General features: G+C 37.2%; 1 protein-coding gene across 1 annotated transcript in view; it reads right to left on the bottom strand.

Moving 5' to 3' along the window:
• Nucleotides 1-7037: 7037 nt before the first annotated feature.
• LRP1B (LDL receptor related protein 1B) overlaps nucleotides 7038-25492 on the bottom strand; it is a 578117-nt gene continuing 559662 nt past the window's right edge. Inside the window, exons 90-94 of the mRNA XM_086465459.1 lie at nucleotides 17549-17625; nucleotides 15341-15431; nucleotides 10829-10973; nucleotides 9701-9799; nucleotides 7038-7178 (exon numbers count right to left, since the gene is read on the bottom strand). Coding sequence (XP_086321585.1) covers nucleotides 7038-7178; nucleotides 9701-9799; nucleotides 10829-10973; nucleotides 15341-15431; nucleotides 17549-17625 — 553 coding nt within the window. The remainder of the gene's footprint in view (nucleotides 7179-9700; nucleotides 9800-10828; nucleotides 10974-15340; nucleotides 15432-17548; nucleotides 17626-25492) is intronic.

Genomic DNA, 25492 nt, shown 5'->3' with positions numbered 1-25492 from the left:
GCCTTTCTGAGCGTACACACAGGTACCGGGTATGCACACATTACATTTTTGAATGGAGTAAGAGGAGAAGAGAGATGTTAGGATCTACAGACATGCCTGGAGAAGGGCAACCTTAACCTAATACACAAGACAGATCTCCCATCCCACCTCACTCTCACTACTCTACTCTTCCTTAAGCATATCTCTTCCAACACATTGTTGTAAGATGTGGCAGATGCCCTCCCAGTACACGGGAACGTTACTTGAGCATTGCTTCCTTTTCCTTTTAAAAAACCCCAAACAGGTTATAGACCTCTATCAGCTCAAAATAATAACATAATTCATTGATGTCATGACTCATATTTCTGGAAGTTTTAGGTTCCTGATTCACAAAATACATATTTTTGATATCATATTTCACCAAGGATGGAGAATTTCTGTTGGGTAACTCCCAAACTAGTATTGAGCTCTTACCTCCAACCTTTTTCAAGACTTCCAGAATATTCATCAAATTCCTGTAGGCTATGTGAGCTAGCTCCCACAGAAGATGAGGTTTGTTAACTACACAGCAGCAAGTTCTGGATAAGGATGTTAGCTATGCAACTAACACCAAAGATCCTAACGAGATCTGGGCTTCAGAATCAAATAGATAACAACCTCACAGGTTTTATTTTTCTATTTTAAGCTCACAGTGGCAGTGTATAATTCCAGCAAAGGTCTATGTGCTGTGCTTCACACTTGCCAACATTGGGAACTACTGTTTGAAATTCAGGACTTGTGTGTCACGAGGAAGCATGTATCCCAATAAAAAGGGCCGCCTACAACCTATGTAATGGCATTTGCCAACCTTAGAGGACACCTAAAATGAGTTATCAGCATGCTGCTGTCAGACACCGTACAACAGTGATCACTGTGGTATCTCAGGGAAAACTCTCTCCATTAAATTATCAAGATCCTTTCAGATACACAGGCAGAAAACTATTTTTAGAGACTTGCTCCAGCAAAACGCAGTACAGGACACACTCATTGCATCTGAACAACAACATAATTCCTCTCTGGAAAGAAAGGTCACTCACCTGGCACTGCTCTTCTTTAAGATGTTTCACCTATATGTACACTCACACGAGACGCATGTCTACACGCAAACACTGCAGGCACAGTATCCATAAGGACATGTCTAAGCTTTCACTGTATTTTTAAATATTTCATGAAAGGAAAAGGGGAAAAAAAGCTTCTTCTCTTTTACTCTCAAAATGAGGTCACAACATTTTCCATACCCTGTTTCTTGGCAGTGAAAAACAGAAGGATGAGGCTGTGAATTTCATATAGACAACATGCCCCAGAGGAAAACCAGAGTTTATCAGTTTCTTAGGAGAAGTGCAGGCTGCTTACCTAAATGGAGTGGACGAGCAGCCTCCAGGTTGAGGTAAGAACCGTTACAAGTGTGAATGGAGCTAGAAGTAACTGCTCTAACCGTCACAGGAGCTGACACGTTTTGCTGAAGTCCGACACACAAGCCCAGATGCGGTCAATTATTCAGGGAAATGGTCTCCCATCTGACAGTGCACCCCATAACCTCTCAGCCAGAGGTGTAGACACTCGGTTATACTTTCTGAACACCATGAAGGAAAGGCAGTGTACGACAGCGTCACCAGTAGGGCATGAGGTCTAGCACAGAAGACAGAAAGCTCCATCCAGTGTGCTCTCTGCCACACCTTTCCTATCAGATACGACTGCTCTCACACCCAGCATGCTCTTCAAAGGTTCATTCCTGCCTTCCTAACAGACCAGGACTCCACCACCCTTAGACTGGGGTACCCTATTAGCTATGCAGGTGATGCCCAAACCTTAGTCAGCTATAGAATTAAATTATTAAACTTTGTATTTTAACATTGTCTCCTGCTCTTTGGACAGAGCAAGACCGTTGAGGTTCCTGGCCTGATTTACATGTTGGCCTGTTACAGAGCTCAGTGCGGGGCACACACACATACACAGGTCACTCGATTTAGATATCAGCACATCCAGGCATGTCAATGCAGGTGGAAATCCCTTCCCAACCTCTTCAGCTACGCAGGTGGCTGCACACTCATCTGTTGAGCAGATCTTCTCTCCAGCTAGTGCTGTTGTGACATCTACATGTGCTTTTCTTATTCTGTTTAACGAATCATCAAACACCTACTTACGTGACACAAGATTGCTGCTTGGGCATTACGGACATAAAACACATGTGAGAAAACGTTTGACTATGCAGCTTTTTTTCTGAAATCTTTTGAGGTGCCAACTCTTGTAACATTCAAAACTGTTTATTTAAGATTCAGAAAAATTCAATGACCAGCTTGTATAATCCTTTTTTTTTTTTTTCTCCAGGTTGAACACTCACTTTAAAAGAGCTTAACAGTAATCCTAAATTAGTATATCCCTTCAGTTTCCATGGCAGTTTCAGACCTTCCTTTCTACTTACCTGTAAAAATGAGATTTTACTCAGAGTACCTACTCATCAGTTCTGATACTTTACATATTGTGTATATGTACATATCTTGGTATTTAAAAATTCTTTTCTTTTTTTTTTTTTTTTTTTTTACAAAAATAGATCATTATTAGGTTTAGTAGCAGTAGTGGAGGTAGTAGTATCATTATCTTCTTTCCAGGAAAAACTCATTCAACATCCTCTTGAGGCCAGCAGACAGTTCCCTCTATTCAAGTACTACTTTGAAGACCACTGGCAGAGGTCATGAGAGTCACAACATGTACTAAGTGATCTGCAGCTGGCATAGGGAAGCAAAAAGATGCTTTATGCTTCTTTGCTTCTTTTTGTTATCTTACAGGCACTAAACTAGAAACCCTTATTTTCATTAGATCTGTATTTCACACATGTGGAGATGGTAAGCACGATAAATTAGAGAACTAGGATGATTATCATTCTCTGTCATCCATACCTCTGCCCATCTAAGACTTGAAAAATTCCAAATGCCTCAATAATTTTGCAGAGATTCCCAGGGCTAGACAGACAAGACTCACTGGTCGTCTGCTTGTTTCACATGAAAAAATGTCTTTATTTTTAAGGCTGATAACCTTGAGAATCTTTTATTATCACTGACATTTCTTTCCTTTACCATCTTATCCTCCAAAAAGGGGGATGTACGAGAAGATACCTAGTTTTATTCCGATACATTATGCCCTTTTATGTGAACCAAGTTTTCGAAACGTGTTGACACAAAATTTTATAACATATAGGACTGCACTGATTCTCGTCACTATGAGCTTGAGAAAAATAATTACTGTTATATTAGGACCTTCTCCACAATCTTACTGATAGATAATAAACTTAGGTAAAAGAGCTTTCCTTCTGCCAACATCAAATCCCATGACTGTCTTGGAAAAGTCTTGGAAATGAAAGACCAATTAAAAAATGCACCTCAAAATACATACTCTCAAATGTGCTTCCTAGTTTGTTTATCAACAGGACTACATTCATGGTGGCAATCTTAGTCGTGTGGAATGGCTAATCAAAGTAGCAAGAGCATCATCCATCCCAATTTGTCATTTCGGAACTCTTGTTGTCATAACTTTGCATAAACACTAACTCTTGCCCAGGACAAGAGGCCTATCATAATGCAGAGGCTCCACTGCGCTGTTGTTACATGTAAATATACTAGTATAACCTCTGTGGGAAAAAAAAATATTCATTAGACACAATTACATAAAGTTTGGCACAAATGCTTTTTTCCCCCATGTTTTGTGTAGAGCTTCTCCATTCAGAAAAGAATTTAAGAACTAGTTTGTGATGGGACACATCATGCCACCCTTCAAGCTTACAATCATTATTTTTTTTTTTCTGTTGAATGAAAATGTGGGTAATGACAGTAAAAAGAGACCTAGAGCTGTATCGTGGTCACCCAGGAACCTGGAACCATTCCTTAGCCTAAGAGTAAAAAGTAAACGGGCACTGTATTTCAGGGTTAGATTTATCAGAAGTTCCATTTCCTTGAATAATTTTAATACCTGATATTTATGGAGCCCACAAAGTGCTTCACATGGCTAAGAAAAAATATTAGTAGTGTGGAAGAAAAAATTTACCCTGATGAATTCAGTGAAATAGTACAATACTAGCATTTCCCATAAAATGCCATTAGTATCTTCGGGAAAGCAACCACAAAAAGCCTTGCAAAGATACCCTGAACAGATAGATGTTTTAATCAGTGATACAGACACATCTATATAAATTTTTTTTTGTCTAAGCTCAGGTTGACTTAAAATACCCATGAAGCTCTGGCATTAATAACAGCAAGAAGGCTGTGGAAATGTAGACAGTTAAAAAACTTTCTTGTTCGTTGTAAAAGTTTACAGAATTTCCTGCCCAAAATTATTTTACTAAACTTATGAGGTCATTAATCAGGTCCTTAATCTTTCACCCTCCAGCTCCTTGTGTGCTTTGTGCAGCTACAGAGCCTGAGGATTCTGGGGCTATTATAGGATTGTGAGAAACTTCCTACAGAGAACCTTGGTAAAGTCAAAAAAACAACCAAACAAAAACCCATTGGGGATTATTACACTGATGTGTAATTTAAAGATTTTTAAGGCATGGCAGTGGTAGAGCTCAACACCTCCCTCAAAATTCTGCCTATAAACTTAAGACCAGATTCTAATCTAATATCCAGTATCTACTAGCTGCACTGACATCAACTGTGTATTTCTAAGAAAATAAATAACTAACTTTTTAAGAAGTAATTTACACTTAAGTAAGTGTACAATAAATAAAAAAAGTCTCACTGAAAGGAAACATGAGACATCGCAATAAATAAATTTCATCAGGTCTGTATACGATTTCAAACTCATGTTACTTGTATACCCGCTAGTTAGAATTTAGTTCTACCTGAGTATTAAAGGTATGAGATTCTCTGCCACAAAATAAACAGTAATGTTTCTGAAAAGACCAACTACTTACGCCTCAAAACAACTGTAATTATCAAAAACTGAGGGCCAAATCCATCTGTGGTGATGTCAGCAGAATAAAGGCAGAACCTGTGGAATCATAGCTGTATGGTTTGAAACTATTTAATACAGTATTTTTATAGAAAATAGAATAGTTTTAAAATTCTATTGACATAATATACAGCTATACACCTAAGTTATCCAAAGATGTGCAGAGCTGTAAAAACATTCATATAGAAGTTGTATAAAAAGCAAAAATTTTCATTAAGAAAAGGCATGTGGCCATTTGTACAAAATCATGTTCTTTCCCTCCAATTTACTCTTCCTTAGTTTTCTCTTTGTAAGTTAAAATTAAAAATTAGTCAACACACTGAATTAAGTATGTAGATTTTCATTTAAATAAATCAGTCAACAATTTTTTTATAAAGTATTTAACACTTCATTGTAGAAACATAGGCAAAATGACTATTATAACCAAAATGAAAAATACTGTTCAATTTAAAAAAATGTACTTAAACAAGAACCTGAAAAAGTTTATGATATGCATAACATTGTTCAAGCAAAATTGCACTAGTATTACATAAATCAAGAGTTTTATAAAGGCCCCAATATGGCAAAGTTTAGAAATAGGTAGTATGCATGCACAATAGTACAACAAAAATCTTTTATAAAACAGCAGTTATTTTTGTAATGTTTGTACAAAGGGAATAAAGAGCAACCACAAACATATTTAATCTGTTAGGTTAATATATATTATGATAGCTAAAAGTCAGTCATGTCTAGCAGAGGAAGGAAGGGTCCTCCACAGTATATGTGTGAATAAGTCTTTTGTGCCTTTAAAGTTATGTATAAAATATTTCGATTCAGTTCAAACCTGAAAGAAATTGTATTCTTTATTTCCATCAAAATTAAAAAAGGTGAGTCAGATTTTTCCTCTTAACAACAACAGAAAGCAGACCAGGTCAGAGCAAGTGCTGGAAACTGATACTGATGCTTTTTTACTTTCGATAATTGGATTTTGATGTTCAACCCAGACTATTGAAACTCGGGCTTAGGTAAGGTTTCACTAATATGCAATTTGGTTAAGTTTTACCTCTGCAATATCACAGTTTTATCCTCATTTAAAGAAACTGCTGTGTTTTGTATTCTTTAATATCTCTAAACAGGTGTGACTTTTTTGTGATTGTCAAAACTGAATGCTGTGATCATCTGTGTGTGCTTAAGGTTTGGGGTTTGTTTTTTTTTTTTCCCTACTGCTTGGTTTGTGTTGGGGAATTATTAATCCATAAGTAATGCATGTGATTAAGTGAATAAACATATAATGAATGTGTAGGCAATGCCCTCTTGTGCTCTAGGGTGGCTACTGTCCTACAGGACTGTTGGAGTTTATACGCTTTGTCCCACAGCAAGTAAGGTTTCAGCTTCCAAGATATATCGTTACTATGTTCTATAAGGTTTTAATAAATACAAAGCTTGTTTACATGGTATATATGTTTAGTATATCATGTACAGTCACTGAATTTCTGAAACATAATCATTGTGTTCATGCAGATCATTAGATGTTCCATTTCTATAGCCTTGTTTACTTCTTGGCAACCTAAAGCTAATTTAAAAGCAAGTTATGTTTGTTTGTGAAAAGTTATCTAGCTTTATCAGGATCTGAAGAGAAATTCTAATGGGCACAAAGAAGAGAGTAGACCATTCAATCATTCTTTCACCATTTAAAATAAACAAAATTACACACTGTACTACAGCTTCCAGACTACATAATGAAAAAGTGCAGATACCATCTTCATCGATTAAGTAGAACCAAAAAAGTTCATAGAAAATAGATTGCTCATTTCCACGCTACAAACGAATATGTTGTTTGCAATTTTAACAAATTTAAAGGTGTGTTATTTCAGCAGCATTGTTGTAAATTGTACTGTAGTGCAGTTTCTTTTTCATAAAAATACCTTACAAATGGTCAGTCAAAAGTCATCAGCAAAAGAAAAACCCAGAAAACAATCAACCAAACAAAAAACAGAGGTAATGCTGATGTCAAAACAATTATAATACTGTTGGTACATAGAAAAGTAATCCTCATATTTTATACATTTATACAGAGTATAAAAGGTAACAACAGATTATGCCACAGTCTCCCTTATCCCAATATCTATTTTCTTTGGAAGGAGTTCTCTTCTTTCATCAACACTTGCTAAGGAGTTTCGACAGTTTTGTCCATCCATGTATAACTTTGCATATACTGGATTGGCGTAATTTGTTGGCTGCAGAGAAATTAAGTGTACATTAGATCAGTCAGATTAAACCAAAATAAACGGTTATGGAAATGGAAATGGTTTAGTTAAAGCAAGAACAAGTACACATAAAATATAATTGGACATATTTAATAGATACCTGGACTTCTGAAAACCTGATAATGAGTTAATTATTTAGTTAAAAATTAAATTCATGATGAGACATGCTATTAAAATAATCAATGGCATGACATGCAGCATATTATGATATTAAAACCATAAAAACAATGACAACAATTAAAACAAAAACCTTGAAAAATGTCTCTGAAGTTGACTTGTCCACCTTATTACACTGGAAGATTTCAGAATAGATATGAACAAGTTTATAGAGAAGGTGCACTGTGAGACCATGTGACAAGTTCAACAGTAGAAAACTGCAACCAAGTTTCCATATATTACCTGTTCTAAGACATCAGCATCCCATCAATAGCTGACCATGTTTTCGAATTCTGTGGCCCAAATATACAACATGATTTGACCAAAAATTCAATACTTTCGTAATGTAAATTAAACTTTAATAATAAATCAGCATAAATGTTAATATATCATAGTAGATACAGATTGAGAAGTATTTTCTCAACAATTTTGGTAGTTTGGACTGTAATGAAAAAGATCTATTGAAACGAGTGTTACTTCAGTATAGGACAAGTCCATTTTTAATCCTGCAAAGCACTTCAGTATATGAGATCTGCGTCTGACAGCACAGAAGGATGTATAACATGGATGAAAATTTTCCTATCACTCATGCTAAGGTGAAAGCATTAGCCAAAGTTTATCTCTGCTAATTCCTCCATACTTTTTGCCTTTGTTGTCTCCTAGAAGACCTTGGCTGTACAACTCGATGTTCAGCTTTTTACCTACAATAACTGGAAAGGGTATGTTGTGGTCAAAATCTTCCTCTTTCTTATAGCTAATGAAACAGCATTACACAATGCTTACACAAATACTGAGTGGAACACCAGTAAGCTATAAAATAGGTAAATTAATTTGTTTGGTGCACATAAGCAGTAGCTAAGCTTTAAATTACCCAAAGCAGAAGTGGGTAGGCTTTCTTCACTTGCAAATATCCTGAGTACACCCTGGGTGAGAAGGAATGAAAGATGTCTAGAATCTTAGTTCTTCCTTTCCCTCTCGATCAATGCCATTTCTGAGCCCAGGACTCACATATTCCTTAGGCTGGCTAGCACAACATCTACTGATTTAGTTAGTTAAAAGCTGCCTGTTCCACCTGTTACAGATGACAAAGTGATTGCCTGGTCTTTCACACTTCCCTGGAATGGAGGCAGAAAAAGGTGAGTCACATTTATTTAAAAAAAAGAAAGAAGTAGCTACTCTTCTATACTAATGAAACATAAATATACAATCAACTGCCGTCACAATTTATGAGAGCAAATTCTCACTTGTACCTGTCTGTCCCCATTGAATTTGAGATCTTTACGTTTGTTGTAATGATTATAATCAGAAATTTAGGAAAACAGAAATTCAGTTTTATTTCAACGAACAGAACTTTTTGTTTCATTGACAATCGTTATTAAGGATGCTAATCACAAACAGAACAGACACTTGGCATCTGTATAGTGCCTTATGGAGTTATCAAAATTATATATAAGAGTAGGCTCTGTCTCACGATCCCTCTTTGAGTAGCTACTGATAGCATAATGCAGTACAGTGAGGTACAGAAAGTAACTGGAGTGACTTGAATAACAGAAAAAGTTAGAGATGGGCATATAGTCTAGCTTTCACCATCCATGGTTTTGTGCTCCATCAGAAATATCATACCCTATACGAATTGTTAAACCCCCCAACACGACATACTACAATCATGCAAGAACGCGAATGGCACAAAAGATGAATAGATATACTGAGGCACATGAACATGAATGTCATACTGATGTCCCTTTTTAATATTTTAAATTTCAGCGTTTGCAAACATCATGCTAAATTGTAATCAAAATCTGATGTTTTAGAAGTAACTATTTTATGATAAAAAATGGATTGAAAGTTGAACAATCAAAAAATGCATTGCAAATATTAAAGGAAATTGTTCACTTCAGTGTGTATCAAATTAATCTAAAATAAAAGGCCTTGTTTTCATTTATTTGGAAAGTTCTTTCAGTTTGATAAACTTCACTAAATGCCTGTGATGACATGTAAATTACAAATATATCAAAAAACATGGCTGTGAATGCTATGCTAAACTTACACGATGCTATGGAAAAGCATCACATCGCTTACTGGTTTTGCATGCCTTTGCAAAGACACATTTGCAGTTTTAGATCATGTTACAATGATGGGTAGAGATGAACTTTTGTATGCAAATAGCAACCCTTTATTTCAAATAGAAAATGTATTATTTACTGTCACTCTTCTTTCCATGAAAAGAAGAAAATAAAAATTAAAAACAAACAGAAAGTGCCTCTATTAAAGTGACAGACAAACTTTCTTTAGAAAGGGGCAGTGGAATGAAATGGATTTGAATCATCATTTCTCACCCCTGTTGATAGTGGTCCTTTCAAGTCAGAGTTTAGGTAGATTGATGGAGCTGTATGGGGAAGCTTGAATGCAGTGGGCCCTCCCCCTATGTACCTGGCCTGTATAAACAAAAAATTTTAGTTTCTGTGCTAACAGAACATTTTCCATGTGTACTTATCAACACTGTTACATAAACAGTGCATCGATTAAACACATTCTTTTAGAGTGATCTACAGTTAAAAAAAAAAAAAAAAATCTACTTACAGGTATTCTTCAGCATGAAAAATGCTTGCATTCAATGAGAATAAAATTCAGCATTTTAAAATCATTTTCCATCAAGGATTAGAGCCAGACTTCACAATAAGCATTGGCTCAGTTACTCTTCCTCCAGTGAGTGGCTCCATTTTCAGCTTAGCTCTTGTATCCAGCACACTGACTATGTGATTCAGCGATGACATTCCTAGAGCTAACAGTAATCCGGTTATTGCTTTGTCAGAAATGCCACAGAATGATGGCTGCCCTTTGGTGTATGTCTGATTACGGAGCTCTAGGAAAGATATCGCAGCATTACCCTGTTCATCCCATGTCACATCACTCAGGGAGTTCAATCACTGAAGAGCGGTGCTGCAGGAGTGACAGCACTTTTTACAAGAAAATGATAATACTTACTAGCTTTGTGTAAACATGTAATCTATCTATCCAGCCAGGACCCTGAATTCTTTATGCCTTTGGAAGTTTTCATATACGAAATAAGTTAGCCTCATATGAATGCACACACTCTTTCACGCTTCAAATGGTAAACTGTACAATAATATATTTGCATTCACTACTTGCGACTACACTAAAAGGATAGGTTGCGATTTGGCAACTAAGGCAGATGTGTCTATGACAAAAAACTCATTTTGTAGTTTAGTTCTAACTCTGTTTTGGTAAAATAGAAAACATGACCATCAGAAAGCACCAGACTGCAAAACAGGTGTTGATATATACATGACATTTACTGTAATGACATCTAACTTGCCTTTATATTCATTAACTAAATTTAAATCTCATTGTTTTATGTTGCTATTAATTACATTTAAAGTCAAAACCTTTGTAAGACATAAAATAGGTAGTAGTTTTGCCATTAAGAAAAAGAAAAAAATTACCTTTTCTGCATTTACAGTAAAATCTGAGGCTAAAAGACCACCTTCACTGTGATCATGGCCCACCTCATACATGTTATATGATGGATTGCCAATTTCTACATTGATTCCTCCATTTATAATGGGTTGTCTTCTGATAGTTTTTGTTCTATGAAACATAAACATACACACACAAAAAAGAAGCTAGTGACTTTTCAAGTAATTTCTTGAATGCTTGATCCTGAAATAGTACAAATCTTATTTTATTTCTCTTTAATCGTTAAGACCAACAGGATGAACCAGTATTTCCCGCAGAGGCAATCCAAAACCACTTTCATTTTTCAAACAAAGTAGCATTCTGAGTCGATGTGTAGATCTCACATAAGCTGGAAGTAGCTTTTTGTTGTTTTCCTTGGTTTGGCTGTAGCGGTATGAACTTATACAAAGTACTCGCTAGTGGCCTATAACACTGATTTTCTCCTATTATTTCCAGATTCCCCTCACTTCCCAAGGAAAGCCTTGCAAATTCATTGTAGATTCCCTGCAGTAATGAAGATGGAGCAAACATGAGTCATGTCCCCTTGCTCAATCATTTCACCTCCATTTGAAACCAGTTGCCAAAAGTCAGTTGTCATCTGAGGACAAGCAAATGGTTTCATTACAATGCATTAAAAATGAATGAACTTCTCGTAGCACCAGTTTGTATTCCCTGCCAGTGGTTATTGAAAAGTTGAAATTCAACTTGAATTTTTTTTTAAAACTTTAATAAAAAATAGAGTCTTATTTTTAACCTTGAATTAGATATCAGTAAAGACAAGTGATGGAGTTAAATTGTTGTAGTTGCTGAATTAATTTCTTTTAGCTAAGGAGGTGATTTTAGTCTGAGTAACTGAAATAACCTCAAGAGGGTAATTTTTTCCAACACAATTTGTTCTCTAGAATTACAAGGGAATAATAGGGAGGTCACAGTCAGGATGATAACAGTCGTGTCCTCTTGTTTGGTTGAGAAACAGATAGCCAGTGTCTGAAATCCAACACACTAGAGGATCTGTATTTTTCACAAATGGCATAGAAAAATATTTCCTAAAATAAGCACTTATCTGTAGCGCGCAAGTGTTGAACATCTATACCTAGTTGAATACTTGACAGTTGTCTTTGAAGAGGTTAAAAAACCCTAAAATATGTTTTCAAATATAATTTTAAGAAAAAAAAATTCTTTATTTAGATTAGTTCTATTTCTCTACTGAAGATCTATTATTTAACAAGCTATTTCAACAACTTAATTTACAGACCAGCAACTGGTTTTCAGGATTTCGTTATCACTAAACTCAGTTTTTAGGTACAGCATCACATAATAACATCCATAGAGCCTGGCAGGGTCAGAGTTACTAACAGTATGGTCAGGGAATGTATTTATCCTGTTGGCTTTTGAGAAAGGATTAAAAAATTAATGCTTACTAGTTAGCACCGGATTTGCAGGGGAGATGCTATGCATGATGGTAGATTATATTAACTGAAAAGATTCTTTTAGTCTGGAGGACTGAAATAGTCTCATAAATGGTCATATTTGCAGGACCAGTAGAACCATCACAAGGTCCAGAGGGACCTCGACGGGTTGGAGAGGTGGGCCCATGCAAACCTCATGAAGCTCAACAAGGCCAAGTGCAAGGTCCTGCACCTGGGTCAGGGCCATCCCAAGCCCAGATACAGGCTGGGTGATGAGTGGATCGAGAGCAGCCCTGGGGAGAAGGACTTGGGGGTGTCGGTGGATGAAGAACTGAATATGAGCCAGCAACGTGCACTTGCAGCCCAGAAAGCCAATCGCATCCTGGGCTGCATCAGGAAAAGTGTGGCCAGCAGCGCCATTGGGGCTCTGGGGCCTAGAGAAGACGAGACTGAGAGGGGACCTTATCAACACTTAGAAATATCTAAAGGACGGGTGCCAAGAGGATGGGGCCAGGATCTTTTCAGTGGTGCCCAGTGACAGGACAAGGAGCAACGGCCACAATCTGGAGCACAGGAAGTTCCACCTCAACATGAGGAAAAACTTCTTTACTCTGAGGGTGGCAGAGCACTGGAACAGGCTGCCCAGGGAGGCTGTGGAGTCTCCTTCCCTGGAGATATTCAAAACCCACCTGGATGCAGTCCTGTGCAACCTGCTGTAGGTGAACCTGCTTTGGCAGGTGGGTTGGACCAGATGATCTCCAGAAGTCCCTTCCAACTCCCATCGGGGGTCCCCTCTTCTCTCGTGAGACCTCACCTGCAATACTGTGGTCAGCTCTGGGGCCCACAGCACAAGACACAGACCTGTTGGAGCAGGTCCAGAGGAAGCCACAAAGCCGATCGGGGGGCTGGAGCACCTCCTCTGTGAGGACAGGCTGAGAGAGTTACGGTTGTTCAGCCTGGGGAAGAAAAGGCTCCGGGGAAAACCTTATAGCGGCCTTCCAGTGCTGAAAGGGGGCTGCAGGAAAGAGTGAGAGGGCTTTTTACAAGGGCATGTAGCGATAGGATAAGGGGTAACGGCTTTAAACTGAAAGAGGGGAGATTTAGACTAGATGTAAGGATGAAGTTCTTCTCTGTGAGGATGGCGAGACACTGGCACAGGTTGCCCAGAGAAGCTGTGGCTGCCCCCTCCCTGGCAGTGCTCAAGGCCAGGCTGGATGGGGCTTGGAGCAACCTGGTCTGGTGGAAGGTGTCCCTGCCCATGGCAGAAGGGGGTGGAATGGGATGGTCTTTAAGGTCCCTTCCAACACAAACCAGTCTATGATTTTTGCTACTTCTAAAGGACTTTACAAAAGAAGATATTATCTTGGTTTGAGAGGTGGGCTAACCAACCCCACAGGAAAGGAAGACAGCTGCTCAAGACGAAACAGCAGGCCAGCTACAGGCCTGAAGTAAATAGCTGTCTGATTCCCACTACAGGTCTTCTCTAGTTGGCCATGTCCTTATTACTAGGAATGTGTCCTTGTTAAATCTGCATCACCACTAACATCACTTTCTCCTTTCTCTGAACACAAGAAAGTTAGCAGCTCTCTCAAGTGTCTGCATACAGTAGAAATACTCTTCTTTCCCCTGCCACCCAACGCGACCTTTGAAGAAACGGCCAAAGTCAAAATGTCTACTACACTTCCTAAGTTCATTATCAGCAATAATGCAGCTAAATTCAAGAGAACAAAAGATTCACTGTTCAGTGCTGGAACTTGGCTTCCTACTCAAGATACTACAGAAACAGAGTAATGATGACAAGGCTGGGGACTCTGTTGTAGGTACTTCGAACATTGATTACATCTTCACTGTAACATACATAAAAGTGAAAAAAATCAAATCAAAGTAATTTATTTGAATTCAACTGTAACTAGAAACTGGAGATTCTGCACAGACTCTGTCTGAAAGTATTTATAGACGTGAACAATATTAATTATGTGGTTCCAGTGAAATACATTAATTCTGTTTTTACTAAGTGTGGTGAAATGCTAGGCTTGTAAGGTTCGACTTAAGCAAAAGTAAAGCAACGTGTTTATCGCGCTCTGGACAGAGCAAGGACGGAAGCTGAGCAACTTGCTCAGCTGGAAAAATGCTGGTATCTGCTTCTCCCTTCTACAAACCTTGCGAGGGTAGATAACAGCTGAAACAGGGAGCCTTGTGGTGGCAAGATGGCTCTGTTTTGGATAAAGAGTGAGGAACCATGCAGAAAAACAGTTTCAGCACAAAACTTTGAAGGCTATGATGCCCTGGAGTGAAACCTTTGCTTAATTATCTAGAAAATTAATATTACAGTTAACACCCCTGCTTATGTTAATGAGAATTATAGGGATTGTGCTATATATATTATGACTATGTTACTCAACTCTCTGCCTAAATCATGCTAGACCTAATCCATGGGAGGGGAAGCAAAGAATTAGAGAATAAAAAGAGGAGAATAAGGGCTAAAAATCGGGAGAAAGGGACTGAAGATCTAGAAGAGATGGTTGATGGGCTGTGCTCCTCTTCCTCCATGCAAGATAGAGATGCCTTCTTGGTAAGAATTGCACCTTCGCCCCTGGTGAAGAATACCAGGGAAAACTTGGCCAGCATTACTGTAGTATGTTAGCGCTGCTGCAGTGAGAGTATTTATCAACGTACTTGTTAAATCTGTCATGTTAATAAATTACCTAGATTTGCAACCTTGTGAAACTCTCTCAGTGAAAGTCCCTGGGAGGGCTGACAGGCAAATGTCACACTAAGTTCACTAAGTCTCTCCATAATGTTATTCCCACTTACACAGCCTTAGCAGGATTGAGCAAACTGGATAAGAAAGGAACTACATTTTCTTATCTAGTGTATGTGGAATGTAAGTATAAATAATAGACATGATCATTCCAGCAAGAATCAAATGTAACCACCTCATTGCATCCAGAAACAAGTTTTGGGTTGTTTGCTGTATTATTTTTTTTAAATATCTGTTGAACATTTATAAACAAATTTTTTATATGGAAGAGACGCACATTATTTAAAAATTTACTTTTTTACTTCATATATCAATATAAAATTACTTACCTTCGTTTCCTTTTGCAAAGAAATAGTCCAATTACCAGAGTGGTGATCAAAGTCACCAGTAAAACAAGAGGAACAATGATTGCAATGCTTCCTAAAACAGGAAAAGGAAATATCATTGAATACTCTCAGATACATCTAATAATTTCTTCACAGCTGTAAAACAGTTGAATTAATTTTAAAAGAACAATTTCCCTAACAAGTGCATTTTCATGTGAAGAGCTTCACTGATTTGAGATTGCAACATCGATCAATTAAAAAAAAAAATCTAGATAATGGTGTACACACAAGTACATCTAGCAACAAATCAGGAGCTTCTATCTTCTGGACACCAATATACTTTGGACCAATTCCCTGCCCTCATTCACAGCGATACCATACAAAGGTGTGTGAAATTCCTGAACAATTTGGATTGGAGTGGCATAGCCACTGACTAACTGCCACCATTGCCTTCAGTAGTCTAAGTCACACAACTATTAATTTAAAATATCCACTAGGCATGGCTCTGATTGAAGAATTCCATTATTATCATTTACACGTATTTACTACTTTTATTTGTGGGAAAATGAAAAGTAGTAAGCAATATTCATTTCTAGATGGTTGGTGCACTCCTGCATTTTACTGCACTGTACTTGAGAGCCAATAATTTTGTTATGTTGATACAGGCAATCAAGGAAACTACAATAATGCTTAACGTAGGAGAAAAACAGTGCACAGATCAGACAGCCATGTTAAAGGAGAGGAGGGAAGAGGAAAGAAGAAAATGGGCTTAACATTAGTTTGGCAGATAACTTCACTGAAACGAGACTACCTGCAAAAATAAGGTCAGCAATCGTACCCTCCTAAGAATTTCTCAGCTTTAATGTAAGTATCTGGCAATAAAGAAACACATGCAACAAATAATGTAAAGTTATAAAAAACTGGCCCTTATAAACTCCAGGTCTCCAGTATAAAGCCAATGTGGAATGACATGAATTCGCTTTAATATCACAATCCTTAACTGCTGGAAAACAAAAATTTTGTGGGTTGTTTCATTGGTTACATTTATTCAAAAAATAAGCTGTTGGCAGTCTCTGCTCTACATTAAACACTGTCTAAATAAAGAACTGAAAAAGATGCCTTGCATTCTGCCCGAAGGCTTACTGAAAGCCAAATCAGGTTGTCAGAGGCCTGAAACGAATTACTGCTGAATAAAAACTTGAAGCATCCTGAGTTCACTTCAGCTTATGAAGATTCAGGATGTAAAGGACATTACAACAATGCTAGTTTAAGATAACATTTGATAAATAACTGGATGAAATTCTACTTAGGAGGCAAAAAAACCCTGCTGATTTTATCTTGGCAGATAAACATTCAATAAAAAACACTTTGAAAAACAGCCCACCAGGCATGAATTCCCATCTGGTGACCATGGTGCAGCCTGGGAGCAGGCACGAGACGAACACCCATTTCCCAAATCGTAGCGGAATTCCCTCCACATGAAATACTGATCTAGGTTCTGGCTGCTTTTTTGCCCATTTCCAGCTTGTAAGTGTTATTTCACTTGTCTGCATCTCTAAGAAGATTTCATCGAAGCATCAAGCTGACCTGAATACTGGGAGAATCATTTTACTCCTCCAGTTGGGTTAAATGTGACCAACAGAAGTACAGCAGGGTACCATCAGCATACTCAATGTACCGCAGGGAATTTGTCCAGTTTAAACTGCCAATAGTGTAGCAATACCATCCTTTTATGCTTACAGATACGTTAAAAAAATATGACAGGAGCTATTCTTACTTTCAGGATGATTTTCACAGTAGATAAAATTCAAACCTCTGCAGACAGCCAGCGCAAAAGTTATGAACTACTTACAACTCTATTTTTGATGCTTTCAGGAGGACTGTAATGGTCAGAGGTCTCGTACTAGTTCTCTGCACAGCACTGACATCACCAGGCACTTGCCACTTGATACACTTTCTTTAAGAAAAGTGCAGGCTAGCCCTTGAGGCAGTGAGTGTATAGCATATGGCTTGCATACAAACCATCTCATGGAACACTGAATATCAATCAAAAAGTTGAGATCTACGTTTCTTTTTATTTTTTTTTTTTTAAAAAGTACAGGGTAACCAGCCCATTTCATGACACAAACCCCCATTCTAAAACATCAGCAGATTAAAATTTCTAAACTGAGCCAAATCTGACAAGTGATAGCAGTTATTTGAAGTACTTACTTGTACTGATATTGTCAGACTTGCTGCTTTTGGGAGCTGGCCTCTCACACTGTGTGCCTGACCAGTTGGCCGAACATCTAAAAGGATCCAATTAAGATGGTAAAGTTAATAGATGTCAGTTATTAACACACTAACCTATTAAAGAGACCACCAGCATCTTCTCAAGAGCTACACAAATGACAACAGTGATTCTACAAAATAAACAATAAGCTTCATGGAAGGAGTCAGCAGTACTCTGCCATGGCACTCACAACTCACATTCTGAGTATGTTTTTAGTTTAAAACTACAGCTTTGTGTCTTCAATTCCTATTACTATCGCTGCAATCTTCATTACAGAGTCCTTTTCTAAAATTCTTGGATAATAAAACAACAGGCATAACCAATGGCATATTAACATCCTATTAAACCAGCTATGACCTACAACACAATAATGAAGGAACACTTGAGCTGGATCCATGCGTAGCCAACTTAGTCCAACAAGGACTTTAGCCATTTGCTGAAGCACTTTATTTGCACCATATTGTTTTATGGTCAGCTTTGATCCAGAAGATCTAACAGCCACGTCCGTACTGCCCAATGCATATCTGACTGGACATAAACTGCTACACGTGTCCTGTAACCCACAGCATCCACACCAGTTGGCTACTTCCACAGTTCTGCTGTTCCCCCACTGCTCTGGACAATGCAAAGTTTACTGTAGAATTGTTCTTACAGACCTGGTGGTATTAATTTGCTTGAACAATTAAGACCTATCTTTGACTAACATTCAAAAATTAACTGAAGTTCCCCTTTTCTTTGCCTTCAGATTTAAACATTTTCCTGAAAACTCTACAGTTTAACAGCTCTATCTTTTTAAATTTTGAGCTATATAACTAGATACGTATTTGCAGAAATATATACGCGTGTGCATGCAAGTGTGAGAGTTAGAGCATAAAGAGCTGTCCTGAAGGGACAGGAGTATCTACTGACTTTGGAGGGCCCTGAATACGGTTTATGTTCAGAATATATGCTTCCAGGTGCCTGGATGAGTACACAGTTATTCTGCTATAATTTCCTTGTGTGAATATCAATATGCAAATACCTCTTCAAACGGGATTCAGAATGATCCCCATGCACACAAGCAAACACAAGGAGTCCATGGATGCAGACTCAGCAAATCCATCAAAAATGGAAACAAATACCTGAATGAAATTCAATTGGTTATTCATCCTGCTGTAAATACGATTAAATTTCCTACAGAGCCTCCCTCAAACGCTCCTTGTGGAAACAGCAGGAAGCAGTCACTTTTCACCGGCCTCTGTTGCATATCGTGCATGCAAGGAATCACATTTTTTCTAAGTATTTTTGAATTATTTATAAATTTCAACGTGGGTTATCTTTAGGAAAATATAATGGAGCATGACCTTGCACGCAGTTCTAAGAACTGCTGTTACCTGATGCCTTTCCAAGGATTTAACAAATTGCAGAGTTTAGAAGTAGACATGCTTAACAGCTGACGTTGTTCTAAAATACAAAAGGTTCAGAAAGGTACAAAATATTGCAGACAAAAACGGTGGAATTGTTACAGGAGAGCCCTAGCCAGCTCTGATGGTGATGCTTTTGACTCTTTTTTTGCCTTTGCAGATCACTGCAGAAGAATGGCTAGTTTCTCTCTTTGCTCCTAAGTCTATTCCAGCACAATCCAACATTCAGATAAATCTCTTCACTGGGTTTCATATTAAGTTTGAACTTCTTTGGGGGGAAAATAACTTCATTTTAGGTAGGATGTGTTATGAAGGTGCTTAAGTCAAACTCTACAGAGGGATGGCACAGATGGTCTTTAAAAACATGTTTATTAATTTATAGTTGATTCAAAATTTTTCACACATCAGATAAATTGCATTATAATTTAGTAAGTTCTTCATGTTCATTTAAATAAGTTTGTTCATTACATAAGGTAAATTTCCTCACTGAAGGGAACCCCTCCAATTACTATTTAATTACACAAATTATGGTTCAAAATGACATATTTTAAAACGGAAACCAACTGATATTTCCATTTGCTTACCACCACTTTAGACGTTCTAACTCACACGGAACACATGATTTTAATCTTTTAAATGATGCATCTGGTTCTTTTTTTACAGATCCCCTTTTAGCAATTATATCAGATGCAAATGACTACACTGACAACCTACCTTACTAAGACACTATTCAAGGAACTTGTTTTTTCAAAAGATCACTATTCAACATATGGATGCAAAATAACTACCTCCATTATTGTAGGGAAACACCATAAATCTTCATACTTAGAATATTCTACTGGGATCCAAACTGTTGGCATGTGACAACCATGAAATAAAGTCTTTATATTTCTTACTGGAAGTTTTGCATCATTGCTGTTGGGGATTCAGCTCATGTGATTAAAGCTTGTTATGAGAGGCAATTTTCTTTTGATACTACGCTACTGAAAGGGAAAGATTTCTTTCAGAGTTAGACATATCTTTACTTTGTACCTAAATCCTCATATTGAAGGTTTCAAAACCTTCTGCTGTATAAGAGAATCATTACTATAAATCTGTCTTAAAACAGCTTAAAGAATATAAGACAGACTAGCAAAAGAATCACTACGAAGCATGTAAGTATAAGCTTATAAGAAAATTGTGTCTAATGTACAATTATGCTTTTCGAAATCTCACAGCAATGACACCACAACAGCTGGTGAAGAAAGAAATCCTACAGCTATACAGGTAGTAAACAGAGGAACAAATTAAAGTAAGAATATTAGCAGCTCTTTACCTATCTTGGCATTTTAATCGTGAAAGTCAGCAATACTGAAACCCTTCTGAGGCATTTGATAAAAGTCTCATAAAACACGACAGGTAGTTGCCACTTCATTTTCATTTTTTCCCTGTGCTTACTGTCTCCAATAAATTCAAAGGGACTGAAGCTGACAGGATGGCAGTCATTTCTTTCTATACTTAGAGGTAAAATGATTGCCCTTTTATGGTCCAGCAAGCTAGTAAAGGCTTGTCTTGGGCAGACAGAATAGTAAAAGAAATAAAGCCCATGGGAAAGGTATGTTGTCTGCGGGGGAATTTGACATAGACAATTAGCCGTGAGCAGGCACAGGAATAACGATGGGGTTGGGACACGGACAACTGTTCATGTAGGAACACAGGAAAGGAGCAGGTCTTAACCAGCTTCAGTTGTCTTCACGTATCGTAGACAGAAATTGTTCTTACTAATATTTTCTGACATTAGGATGTTTAAACTCCGACCGCTCAGTACCTAGCAGGGGAAGTGACTTCTGGTTCAGTGTGAGGCACAGTATTTTGTACCTTTCCAAATCATTTCGTACCAGGAGCTTTTGTTCTGTAGCATTGCCCATAGTTGTACGGTCAGAGGTAGGACATTTACAGTACAGGAAAAGAAAAAGCATTAACAAAGCAAAACTACATAAAGCCACTGGTTTCATTGAAGACATTCATATTACCAAGAACTGTGAAGAAAGAACAGTGGTAACACCTAATCTGAGATACACATAAACAATACAGATGGAAACAGATGGGGAGCTTGACAGTGAAGGACAGGTTGGAGTCCGCTGAGTGGTGCAAGGTGCTACAGAGAACATCTTAAGGTGAAAACCTCCAGTTCCCAACAGATTCGGTGAACAGATCAAAGAGCAACAATATCATAGACAATGCCAGTATCAAAACTGAAAGCAAATGTAATAAATAAAGGTTGTGCACAGTCTGCTGTCAGTCAAGGTCATAAATAAAACCGCTACAGATCTCTCTGTGACAGATTAGTCTATATTTAGGAAGAGTTGACTGCTTGGGAAACATGTTCTGAGATAGAGAATGCCTATGCGATAGGAATTATTTATCTCAAGGAAATAGTATTACCGAAGAGAGACGTTTTAAAAACTTTAAACTGAAATTATAAAGATGTCCCACTTGTAGTGAGGAATATTTAGAATTAATGTACTTACATTTCAGAGACTGGTCATGCTGTTGTTACAGAATCTATTCATGAGAGAAAATGTCTCTCTCTTCTATTTTTATATAACCCTTACAGGTCAGCGCACTGAAACACTGAACTCAATTATATGGGCACTTGACCAAAAGGAACCATTTGACTATGAAATGTCTGAACAAATGGAAAAAACTAGTAAAAAGGCTAATTTGGTGGCAGTGTGCATTTTTTTCATTATTTTTTTCTCTTTTTCCCCTTTTTTTTGTGCCACAGGCATTGTCATAAAAATATAATATAGCAGCATAATATGCAGTTAAAAGTGCTTTGTAGACAACTGCTTTCCAGCTCAATATACCAGTGTGTACAAGAAAAATGACAGAAAGCAGCACTGAAAGATTAGTCTAGAAGTATAAGAATCTGTACAACAATCATTACAAAATGGAGGTGGAAGGGGAATTGAAAATGTTTCTTACCTATAAATGATATTTCTTCATTATGCAAAGTAATTTTCAACTTTGCTTTTCTTTTTAGTTGCAGCATAGATAGTAATGTATAGTAAAACATCCTAATGAAAGTATCCAGCCTCACTATGTTAAAAACACTTACATTAAAAATTCACTGGAACGTGTCTTATCATTAATATTAAAACTCTTCAGAAGACGAGATAAGAGAACATCTGAGCTACAGTTATTTACTATCTATCTGTATTAAATTGCATTGGAAGATGGAAATCAAATAATCCCCTTTTTCCCCCAAACTCTATAGGATGACATAGGATGACAAAATCCTTGCAACTAAGCCAAATCACTAAACTATTCCTTATAATAAAGTTAGCAATACTTTTGGAAGTATGCTTTCTCCATACAGGGAGCTGATATTATACAGCTATACCCACAGATAAACCCTCAGGGATACAAAGAACCTTCATAACAACGAAAGACCAAAAAAATCCACCCCAACTTAGATCAATAGCACATCTTATACCTTCTCCTTTATTGAAGGGTTTAATTACTTTAAAATAATCACTTTTCCATAATTACTTTACACATGAACAGACCACATTTTAGTATTTTTATCTAGTGAGCATCACTTGGTATGTTTATAAGTAAAACAAAGTGAAGGAATTCAATGTAGAAGCTAAGGGACAGAAACTTTACAATGGTACTTGAAAATAAAACACAGATTACCTTGCAATCCAACAAATTAAGAATAATTATGTAATCCAAAGGCAGGCAAAACAAAGAAAATTACTTCAGAGAAACCTAAAGAATCTTAAATTTAGTAACAAAATACATGAAAAAATAAAATGTGACTTTAAACATGAATTTTAATTCGTGCATGACATCACTATATACAACATAAATTCACAGTTGCTGCATGGTGTTCCCTACAAAGGAACAAGCCTTCAGGTGCAACTCAGCCTCTATCATCCCAAGGTAAGGAAAAAAGTCATTAAGAACTGTGCTATTGTTTACAGCATGCATGCTGTGCAAGTATTAATATTAACATAGAGTAAATATATAAAAATTAAGCAAGTCTAGATGACTACTGCTGTGTCTGAAATTATGCTGAGCAACAAAACAAAAGGAAAAGAAGAGATTGAAATGGTAAAAAAACAAGGAGAAATGACTAGATCAATAGGTATGACAAACCGTGTTTTACTCTCCTTCTCACAGAGGCAAAGTAAGCAGTGACGTACAGCAGCAGCTACTATGCAAGGTTTACCTAAATTTTAAACTTATGGACAAAGAATGTCTGCATTATAGCCTAGGTAGTAAATGTTTGATGAAAAATATACATACTCTGCTTTTCCAAGATCTTCTCATTTCTTCCTTTGACAACCACTCTTGAAACATCTGTTTGCATTTAATTCTTGAACTAATGCTAGCTTGCGATACAAACTGAATGAAAGATTTTCTATAATAGGAAGTTATAGCTGGCTGATTATGTTCAAATTCAAGACATTTATAACAAAGGCTTTTTCGGTTGAAAAAGAAAGCTCTCAAAGACCTAGCACAATACTGCGAAATACCTGTTGTAATAGTAATCGGGGAGCTCATTAAATATACCTCAGGAAATCATATGGAAAACATTTATTGCAAGATATTTGATAAATTTTTCTGTTCTCTGGCTTACACTGCCTGTCATGGTTACCATTGCCTTCTCCTCTTAGGCAGTCTTCTCAGTGCTGCAATTGTTCTGCGCTGCACTGGCTTTTTCCGCTCAACCTTCAGAAAAGTGCCAGTCAGGGGACTGCACGGTATGGTCTCTTTCTTGTCCACAACCGGACTAGGGATGTGCTTTAACCTTTTTCTGAACAGAGGTTTGCCATGGTTATGAGTTTTACATTTATTTATGAACTTGCATGTACTTACAGCATTTGTACAAGTCATACATGTGCTTACATAAAAACTGCTCATATCTGAAGATTTTTCAACATGAAAGGAATGTCAGACGGAACGTATAGGAGGAATGTTGAGCATCACAGGAACATGAACTGGAGGGAAGTCCCTCCATCATGAGGAATGCACTCTTTTCTTTCTGATTTCCGCGACAAACATATGCACCCGTGTACCCACACACTCAGAGAGTGTCTCTCTCCAACCTGCTGGAAATAAAGCTGCAAGAACAGCTCCTATTAATTTCATTCCTGCAGGAATTAGTTTTTCTAATTGATCTATGTCTCCACTCCCAAGTTCAAGCTTCTTGTTATCACTTCTAACCTATTCCACAACCTGTTCTCTCCCCATTTACTCACTGTTGTCTTTAACCTATTACTCCACCAAAATTCTCAGTTTAGAAATGAAGTAATTTATTCCTTCTCCATCCTTCACTTTTCAGTTTCCTCTGATACCAAACTTACGCTTCCTTTCAAGCTCCTGTATGGTATGTGCCTTTTAATTAATCTGAAAGATCACTGATTTCTCTTATCTAATTTGCTCTCAAAGTTATGCATCTGCTTACTGAAAGCAATTAACCTATCCAGGATGACTTATTCTTCATTACAGAAGAAAATACGTTCGTTCTAATGTAGAAATACAACCTGAATCCCTCTGAACAGTCAACACATCTAGCCACAGGCAACTAATTTAATGCTGTGCATTGTCCTCTGAATTTCTCTGTTTCTGATGACACCTAGGAAACACAGGCTCCGAACTGTAGACACAAAGAAATGCACACACCTCTATGCAGAAAGTAACCTAAGAAGGAATAAATTACTATTCTCTTCATTAGCCAGCATAATATAATCTTACTTGTTTCACCTTAAAGTCCTCAGCCACAGTCATGCAGCATTGCTCAAAAGCTCATTACAGCATTTAAAAATTCTCTTTAAAATTAGTTTGGCTTAGTTGAGGATCAATATGATTTATATCTTTTACCGGTTTTGATTGTAAACTTATAACAGAAACTATCCTTCATTATACTTCTGTGATACCTAGTGTAGGGGGGTTATGATTTGACTGCATTTATTTTCAGGTGCTAATATTACTACTACTACAATTAGATCACATCTACATGCAGATGCAAACAGTAATTGTAACACAAATAAAAAGATGGAATTATAGCAACCTATAGTTACATGAAGGTATGAAAGAAACAAAGGTGATACAGGGTAATATTCTGTACTAAAGAAATTGATAGAGCACTGCCTATGTAACAAACAATAACGATTTGTATAGTCGAAAGTTTTAATTTTTTTCCAACTGTCTTCCTTGGTATAATAACAACATATAATCTCCCCCTGAACCTTGCTTCTCTTGCATGAATGTATACGCAGTTAGGTAATTAGTGAGCAGGAAACAGTGAGGCAAACAGAGGTAATTATTAACACAAAAGACAGCCTGATAGGACAGATGGAACTGACAGTTTGTGAAATAAATAGAAAAAGCGTTTCTTGATTATTTCCCATCTGAATCTGATCTCCTGTTCATGCTGTTTTCAACGGATTTGTGAAGTCACTGCAGCAATTCAGACACATCTCATAT

The sequence above is a fragment of the Leptosomus discolor genome, chromosome 5 (assembly GCF_034619465.1).
Source record: "Leptosomus discolor isolate bLepDis1 chromosome 5, bLepDis1.hap2, whole genome shotgun sequence".
Classification (NCBI taxonomy): Eukaryota; Metazoa; Chordata; class Aves; order Leptosomiformes; family Leptosomidae; genus Leptosomus; species Leptosomus discolor.
This window is presented reverse-complemented; position numbering and strand designations above follow the sequence as displayed.